Source organism: Malus domestica, chromosome 12, assembly GCF_042453785.1.
Source record: "Malus domestica chromosome 12, GDT2T_hap1".
NCBI lineage: Eukaryota > Viridiplantae > Streptophyta > Magnoliopsida > Rosales > Rosaceae > Malus > Malus domestica.
The window spans coordinates 12,582,641-12,592,209 of record NC_091672.1 but is presented as its reverse complement, the minus strand read 5'-3'; the positions used below and the strand labels follow the sequence as shown (position 1 = coordinate 12,592,209).

Sequence of the window (9,569 nt, the reverse complement as noted above, 5' to 3'; positions counted from 1 at the left end):
GGTTTTGGATGCTTCACTTTAAAGTGAAGCTGTTTTTTGGTAAAAAAAGCAATCCCAAACGGGGCCTAAGAGCATCCTCACTAGACTCCCATTGCCACATTTGAGTACTCATTTAAAGATATAAAATTTTTTTTTGTCTCGAATATTGCATCAAATGGGATAATTCTTTTAGTAGAATCCCTAAATTTAAGAAGAATTACGTCATCAGCATTTGGAGTTCATGTCCGTGAGTCCTTTTGCACCCGCGGTTCATCAGCATTTGGAGTTCATGCTGCACAGCAACACTCAAATTGGTGGCCCAATTTTTCCACCCAAATTGTCATTGGGCTCCACCATTTCAGTCCCATACAGTTCCTATATACGGGTACATATATCAAGTATTCGGTAGGATTCTATTACTTTAGGAACTCATTTTTCGATCTATTGGAAATTTATTTTGTTCCCTATATTTATTTTATACTCAAGTTATACAGTGGCTGTCCCTATTTAGAGACTCCACTGAAAGATGTTCTAATTATCTGTTTAAAAGGCGTCATAATACATTAAGGAGAATGAGGAGAATTCCAAATGATGACACAGTGAATTAAAGAAGAAGACCCTAACCACCAGCAAGTGATCATAATTCTTTTTCAAATACTCAAAAACTTAATGGATTCTTCGAGAACCCAGTGCAACGACCCTTATCATGTTAAAAGTAAGTGTTTGAGATGAATGATACTAGGACTGCATGAAAAGTACCTGGGACTAAAGTTCTTTTTTTTTTTTTGGAAGTATTTTGCTGCAACACACTAGGGGAGTTTTGAATTAGTCAAAATTTGGGGTGAATTGATAGAAGCTAAATCATCATCTATTGATCCAGACTCCATCTTCGTTACCCAACTCATAAATGAGACATTTCCCCAACATCAAGAGTACCACGAGGCGAAAACAAACGCTTAGCTCCCAAATCAAATGGTGTGTCAAAGTAGAGCCAATGTTCCCAAGAAATGCATCCATGAAAGTTCGAACTCAAGTTGAAAATTCAAAACTTTTGCTTGCTTTCCAGTACATTTGAATTAATTTGTAGTGAAAATAATACCTAAAAATAGCATTTTTCAAAAAATTGTCACCTTGTTTAGAACACAAAACTCAGGATTGAAGAAGGATAGGATTAGAGTTCTCCAATCCTCTCCAATCTATTCCAATCCTCTTTGAAACTCCTCTCCAACCCCTTCCAATCACGTGTGCCAAACACGGCATTAGGGTATACAGAGTTTTATATCGACTTCAGTTTCCTTGAATGAAGATTCTAACAAAGCCTCATCTCTTAACTTTTCCCCACCGTTGGCGGTATTTCCAGGACATATTAGTACAAAAGAAATATACACAGCGGGTTGACCTGAAAAACCTGAAGTCAGTTCTTTACAAATTGCCTACGCGGTGGCCAAGACAACTTAAATAGATGGAGACGGGAGAGGAAAATCACGACAAAACCAACAATCCTAGTGACTGCAGAGCTGAAGAATCACAGTAACATCCATGATCTGGTGATTCTGTCACCGCTGTGCTGTGTACCTATGACATGTGTGCATTTCTGAAAGAAGCAAAACTTTTGGTCAGGCGGATTAATATTTTTCTACTGGAGGTAGGCTGGTAGCTCAAAGTTTTCGATCAGCTTGGGGCACCACGCATTTTTGTTTCATTTTATGCCGTGAAAGAACTTATCACGAACAGGAATAACAGACTCGATGCACAACTATTGCATCATTCTTAGGCCATTACAGATTGTACACGACTAATTACCTTGAAGAAAGTGTGTGAGAACTATTTATTGCCCCCCCCCAAGGAGCACTTAAGCGCCGTGTCCGCTGATCATGCTCCTTAGTGACACGCATTGCAGAGACTTCTTTCTCCATTGCAGCTACTTCTCTCCGCATCTTTTTGCCCTCAACCTCCATTGCTTTGTTAAGTGTATCCACCTTCTTTGCCAACATCTACTTGATCTCACACCAAAAACAAATTAAAAAAAAACAAAACCGGGAAGTGGCTGCAAAATTAACTAGATATACCTACTATCTAACCTCAATCGCATCATCCTTGTCTTTGAGGGTTTGATCTTTCTCGTGGCAAGCTTTCCTCAAAGATACGACCTCTTTCTGTAACATATCATACAGTACTCCAGAAACATAATCTTCATGTTCTCTCCTGGACTGTTCACCCAAAGTTCCATTTGAGCTCTCCTCGTGTCTACCAATTACCTCATTCATCTGAGTCTGATCATTGGCACTGTTAGGCATGATATCTTTCCCAGTTGCATCTTCAAATGATCTAGTTGAAACCTTGGCTTGTTTCAATATTGCAGTGGCACTGTTGGAACGGTTGAAACCAGATTGTAAGTTTGATTTTGTCCTGTATAGATAGCCATTAGAGGACAATTGAGAAACAATATCAGATCCACCAATTGACTGGCGCCTTGAAGGCCCATTGCTTATGATTCTTCCATCTGAAGCAGCGCGTGCTTTACCCTTAGATGCTTTAAACTTATCCTCCAAAACCTTAAATCTTAATTGGTATTTTTCCTAAGAAATCAATAAAAAATAAACTATTATGAAGAGGAATAAGCACATAACAAATGAGAGTAAAAGAAATTGTAAGCACAGACCAAACTCAAACAGTTAGCATACCTTCAATTGTGCTTCTGCCTTTGCAGTACGCTGAGCTACAGCCAGCTTGTCTCTAAGTTGCTGCATTTCTCCCTACAAAAAAAATGGGTCAAATATTTTAGACCTCAACTGAAACTAACTGTTCATTTCATTAATTGTTTTCACTTTTTCCACCATCTTTGAAGGAAAATAAACCATCTTTGTATACCAGCATGCACACACGAACATATATTATCCAGAATCCAGATTTATACGCAAGTGGACAAGAAGTCCACATTGAAAACAAAAACAAACCACCAAGACAACAGGAAAGTCCCCCTAAAAAAACAGCTATTAGAGCCATAAAACTAACGCAAAACAGCTTTCCAATCCAACCAAAGGACTGAAAATTTAAAATCTGAAGAAACCGAAGCCCAAACTATACATCCCCAAAGAGTCTTGGCTTTTTTCTCCTTTCCTGGTAATTTATGCTTCTCTATCACCATGCATTTGGCAAAAGGTCAACAATAATCATTGCAGTTCATCTATGGTATGAGATGATAATTCTATATGTTAATCCTCTTGGGTTAACAATATACATTAAAGGACTTGTATGCAAAGATGATGAGGTACATATTGAAGTCATAACATGCCTGAAAAATTTTCCTTTCTTCAAGCCATTGCTTTACGGGCATCACTTTATCACTGGAGTCTTTCCACTCATTTGCAACAACAGTGGCAACCCGATTTGCAGAGACCTTTGCACGAGCCACCTCCCGCTCCAATAGTTTTTTCTCCTCCTATGCAAGTTTGAAGGTTAGAGGAAGTTTGCATTTGTGACAAAGACTCATAACAACTACGAGGTGGTATGCAAGTACTGGAGTTCCATGAAACAGTTATTACATTCATCTCCTGCACTTTCCGCTGGTAATCACGCACAGCATTGGCTGCAGCTCCACCAGCTAAAACAGCCTCCTCAAGTTCTCGAACAGTTTGCATTAGCTTCTCAACCTCAGCTACCTTTTGCCTCTGCATTTTGTCAAGTATTTTGTTCTCCTCCTGATAATGGACAATTCCATATTATGTCAAATGGTGTCAAATGCTAGTACACACCCCTGGTACATTCCCTCTATCACACAAATTGCATGCAGTAGGAAAACTCTGAACAACATACAAACCTGGCATATTTCAATCTGTTTCATTAGCTCTTGGTTTTTGTTTTGCAGATCATCAACCAAAGATGCTTTTGCCAAAGCAATCTGAACAGTGCTCTCGGCTTCAAGCAGAGCAGCCTCCTTGGATTTAGTAAGCCGATCAAGAACTCTGTTGTCGTCCTGCAACTTGGCTACCTAAAAAAAACAATACATCAAGAAGTAAAAAGAAAATTTAACTCGTTATAATTATTATTTCATGTTAGCCGACCCCACTTAGTGGGAAAAGGCTTTGTTGTTGTTGTTGTTGTTATAATTATTATTTCATGTAAATAAATGGGTCAACAGATCCATTAACAATATAGAAACCAAACACATATTGAACAGTCTATACCTCACATGTACAAATCAAATATGGTAGCCAAAATTGACACTCAAAACTGACACAAAAACACTATATAAAGTTTTTACAACGCTATCTATCTTAAAAAGAAAAATTCAAGGGGTCATAGTATTGCAGAACGAAAGTATACCTCCTGCCTAGCAAGCTTAAGCTCTGCCTCCAGCGGAGCAATGATGGCTTCAATGGGCGGCATTTCATCATCTTTCTGTGCAGTGTGAACTCTTCGGAGTGTGGCTTCCGCTGCAAATTGCGCAGCCAAAGCTGCTTTTTTCTCATCATTTATTTTCTTAATCTCAAGATTCTGCAAATCATAGTGTACTGAGTATATCGCAAGCAGAAAAGATTTCAATGTTGGACGGTTACAGAAGAGATTACAATCAGGCAGCAAAGGAAACTACAATTATTACCTTGCTTTCCAAATGAGCTTCAGCTGCTTTAAGCTTTTCATCCACTTTGTCAAGTTCATCTGTCAACTGAAATTATTAACCAACAAAAAAATTCAGGACTCCATATATTGTTGACAGATAAAAGACTTTTTTTTTTAGTACATCGATATTTTTACACTAGGGGGAGGGGGAGTTCGGCAGCCACACGACAGATAAAAGACATAGCATCAAGTATTGACAAATAAAATTGAAAATGGTTTTTAAGAATCTTGATAACTTTCACAGATTGAAAAGCCGCCTTAAGATAAAGTTGCTGATTAAGTTTTGCTTTATGGGTATGTTAGATTTTTATTAGTTTCATTCTTGTAACTCGATTCTGGCGGACATCTAGCTCACTGTTTGTTCTAGTCTGCATCTAAAAAAAAGAGATGATGGTCTGATGGTCTCCCATACCTAAGTAATTGTTTCCGCATAGATTGAGTAAGTCCAAAATTACTGTTTCATCATATAGAGAAGGGAACTTTAACGAAAAGCATCCGGTACTGTTCACTTTAACGAAAAACCATATTTTTATACTAAAAAATCAATCCTGGCACTATTCACTTTACCCTTTATTTTGTCTCATTCATACATTCTAGTATGTGTTAAGATTCCATTCTTTGGTTATGCATATTGGTCTAAAAATAAAGAATCCGATCGCTAATGCCGAAAGAAGAAAAATGTGGTGAAATTACTGATAAGTGGAAACACAAAACAAACAGAGTACCTCTTCAACCGCCTTTTCTTTAAGACGCTCTGAATTTCTCAAAGACTTGATTTCCGCCACAGCATCTCCCAACTCCCTCTCTTTATCTGCGCAATTCCATTTCCATTTTTCATTTCATCACTTTTTGGTTTTGATACAGAATTCACTCAATTATTATATACTACATGAATGAAAATTAATCAAAAATAAGAAATGTATTTTTGGGAAAATAATTATTATAGCTCTAAAATTTGAATGATCCTTTCTCCTTAGCTAGCAAATGCGGCTTTGAAATTTAACCCGGAAAAAACACAGAGCGACATTAAGAAGAATTCTCTCAAATTTTTTTCGAAAACTGAGACGAATTTTCAATTCGATGAGATAAAGATTATCATGTATTATTAAGTAGAAAGAACAATGGGAGTCCAAATTTTGCCGGAGAAAGAGTTTTTTTTTTTTTTTTTTTTTTTTTTTTTCCGGAAAATAGAGGAGATGGATACCGCGGAGGTCATTTTCGAGGCGGTTGAGCTCAACTCGGACTGGATCGGAGCCGTGCATGAGGGTGATGATGTCATCGACATCGGAGCCGGAACGGGAGATTCCGGCGGAGGAATTGGTCTTCTTGCGAGCCCTGAAGGAAGCGGAGGAGGTGAGTACCGGCGGCTTAGTCGGCCGGTGGTGTTCGCCGTTGCCAATGTGAGTAGCAGTGCTGGCCATTGAGATTGGGGGAGAAAAGATCTGGTGGTGCCGAGCTCACACGACGCGCCGCCCCACCCCCGAGCCCTAAATTAGAGGAACAGAAAGCTGCAGCCTGGAGAGAGTATAATTTTCTACGTCATATATTCCTCTATGGGATGACGCCTTGCAGTGTCAGTCAGTGAGAGTACAGAGAGAGAGGAGAGAGAGAGAATTAATTTTAAATAGAATGGGATTAAGGATGAAACATGGGGTTTAGGAGGGGTTTAGAGGCGAGACTAGAACAAGAGAGAGACAGAGATTGGGGTGGGCATAAAAACCGCCAAACCGTAAAACCATATTGAACCGTATGAAAAAAGAACCGAAAAGAACCGTGTTGATCGGAAAAATCACTTTTGAGTCAAAAATCGAAACGAACCGTTCAAACCAACTCTGGTTTCGGTTTCAAATGAACAAGAACAGGCTGAAACCGAACTGAATCATTTTATTAATAATAAATAAATAAATTATACATATACACACATGTCATCGCATAACATGTTACAAAATTAGTGTCACCAAGTTGCAAAGCAGTGTATCTCATCCCAATTAGGGCTACCTCATATTATTTTGGAGTATCTCTCTCTTTAAACTTGCATATAAATAATTTAGTAATTAATTGTACTAATTTGTGTCTTTGATGATCTAATACTTGTAATTTGTAATTCAAAAACACCTGAATGGTCACTGGTGTTGGATTTGTTGCTATTTTGTTTAGTGATTTGTATCTTGTTATACAATTTTTCGACCTGGGTATTTGAGATATTTTGTGTGTGGGTTACTTGATGCGGTCAGTTCATTTGGAGGCTCCCCTGTACCGAGTTGCGTGACTTCTCAACTGATCTTTCTTCATTTGCTATGTGAATGTTACTTTTGTTTTATTGTTAGAATCCGCTCTAAGTTTTGTATTCGGGTTTTATACAGCTTTGCTTATATGGATTTCAAATAATTTAGTATTCGGAATCGTAAACCTGCAAGAACCGAATCGGAACCGGTGTAGACTGAACCGTACCGTTCTAATAATAAATTAAACGGAACCGTACCAAACCGAACCGTTGATATTTTAAGGTTCCGATTCCTGTTCCGATTTAAGGGTGGAACCGCACCGTGCCCACCCTTAGATAGAGATAGATAGTGTGTGGCGCTGGATAGACTTGTAAATTGCATCCACAATTGGTCGGAGTTTATCTAGGATTCTAAAAAATGGCCTAGGCGAGCGCCTAGGCACAAAGCGCTAGTGACTTGAGGCGTTTTCTTGCAAATCGGTTAGAAAAATCGGCTGGCCTCTAGGTGGCGCCTAGGCGGGCTAGGCAGCTAGGCGGTTTTTTATTTTTTATTTTTTTAAATTAAAAAAAAAATAATCCTATCTACATTACTATATTTCCTTATTTTCCTCCTATTTTGCATTTTATGTGATTTTAAATTGTGAACTTATTGTACTTACTATATTTCCTTATTTTCCTCCTATTTTGCATTTTCTGTGATTTTAAATTGTGAACTTATTGTACATGTGTCATCCTACAATACTCCTCACTATGGTTATATGGCATATATGTTTAATGTGTTTTTAAATTTTTGACTTGTTGGATACTCTTTTTGCATTTTATCATTATTTTATTATCTTATCCATGGATTTCATACAAGTATAATTTTTTGTAAGTGTCAATACGCACTTATTTACAAGATATACAAGAAATTTACCTAAATCCACATAAGTCGCCTAAGCTCTAGGAGCCAGCCTGCTGTCCAACTAGCGTCTTGCATTTTTCAGAACCTTGAGTTTATCACATCACAATCATATGCTAGACAAATGTAGCTCCCTCTTAGTTTTTTTTTTTTTTGGGATCCAACTCCTCAATTGCATAATTGATTCAAATTCAACAGTTAAATTTAAAGGAAAAGGATCCTCGCCGGATCTTTTTCCTAGGGATCCCATGATTGTGACCGTCTATCGTACATCGTGCGGTCAGAAATCATTTCAAAATTTAAAATTTAAAATTAAATATAAATAATACCTAACGAAAACTGATCGCACAATGTACGATTGATAGGAGCATATTTATGCAACTTAGTTAGCTTGTTTCTTGGCATTTACTTAGTTTAATTCTAGTTATTTTAGTACTTTAAGCTATTTTTGTGTGTTTGTAGGTTCAAATAACAAAGTTAGCAACAAAGTGCTATTTGGAGCATTTTTGGGGCCAAGATTGGATAGTGCAAGCATGGAGACATGAGGATTGACGTTTTTGAAGATTTGAAGGCTAAAAATCAGCATGTGTGTGCAAGTGTGTTGACCTACAACTCCAAACATCCATCCACTACACCTATTACATCCACTCATTACCAAACACTCATCCACTACACCCATTACATCCACTAATTACCAAACATCCATCCACTACACCCATTACATCCACTCATTACCAAACACTCACCCATCACACCCATTATATCCACTCATTACCACAACACTCATCACTACCACCTTAATTAGATGGTGGTCCTCTCCCCAGCCTATAAATACATCCACCCTTCACCATAACAAAGGGGAGAAGACAATCCACCCATCCACCCTTCACCATAACTCACCTATATCCATCCACCACTATAATTTACCACTCATCCATCAAACCACACTTTGTGCTGCAACAAAGAGAAGAAGGAGGACCATTGGACGTGCTTGCCATTCAAGTTGGATTGTTGGAGCGTTTTTAGGTGTTTTCATTCTTTTGTTTTCAATGTCTAAATTTGTTTATCTTTGCTTTGTGAGTATGAGGAACTAAACCCCCGTTAGCTAGGGGGAATTCGAAACCATGTTTATGCTTGCAATATGATTTGATTACCTTCAGTTGTGATTTCATAAGTTGTGAATTCAATTTGTTTAACTGCTTGATTGATAACTTATTCGTGTATGTTTATTAAGAGTGCACACTTAGTTTGCATGCATGAATATGATGCTAGAGTATAAGGGAGTTTCACTTAATAGTTACAAACTTATATTCACAAGTAGTGGAGGTCGCTTATAAACAATTGCGTTAAATAAATTCTTGGCAGGAGTTTCATGCTTATCATAGTAACGAATGCCTCGTCAATACTTATAGTTTTCATAATGCTTAATGATCTTTGATTGTATCTTTATTGTGCTGTTCACGTAAAGAACTTTAGAAGAATGCTTGAATTGTTGTATGCACTTTCCCATCCAATTCAATAACTTAAAGAGAACTTGAAGGTTAATTTAAGTGTACTTAATTAACCTGGGGTATTGAGTTTCATGATTGATCGAAAGAACAACTGAAAATTGGTTTATGTGCAAGTATGTCATGTGTGGAGAAGAACCTCCTAGCTAGCCTTCCATCCATTCAATTTACTCAAATTCGTGCAGATTTCATTAGTTCTTTAATTTACTTGTTTTGTTTTCAAATTCGTCAAAACCAAAACCCCCTTTACTTTAAAGTGTTTTATTAGTCAAAATCTGTTTTGATTTGTGTTTTTAGGTGTCCCAAAAGTGTGTTAGAGTCCAAATCTGCCCAG

At 37.6% G+C, this 9,569-nt stretch overlaps 1 protein-coding gene across 1 annotated transcript; it reads right to left on the bottom strand.

Moving 5' to 3' along the window:
• Positions 1-1,008: 1,008 nt before the first annotated feature.
• Positions 1,009-6,285, bottom strand: LOC103404506 (microtubule-associated protein 70-2-like). Its single transcript, XM_008343428.4, has 11 exons — positions 5,807-6,285; positions 5,328-5,413; positions 4,583-4,648; positions 4,306-4,476; positions 3,800-3,970; positions 3,525-3,680; positions 3,275-3,421; positions 2,664-2,735; positions 2,061-2,558; positions 1,783-1,973; positions 1,009-1,573 (listed from the first exon to the last, which is right to left on the bottom strand). Exons 1-11 carry the CDS (start codon positions 6,021-6,023, stop codon positions 1,555-1,557), a joined length of 1,794 nt encoding a protein of 597 aa, XP_008341650.1. The 5' UTR covers positions 6,024-6,285; the 3' UTR covers positions 1,009-1,554.
• Positions 6,286-9,569: the final 3,284 nt, after the last annotated feature.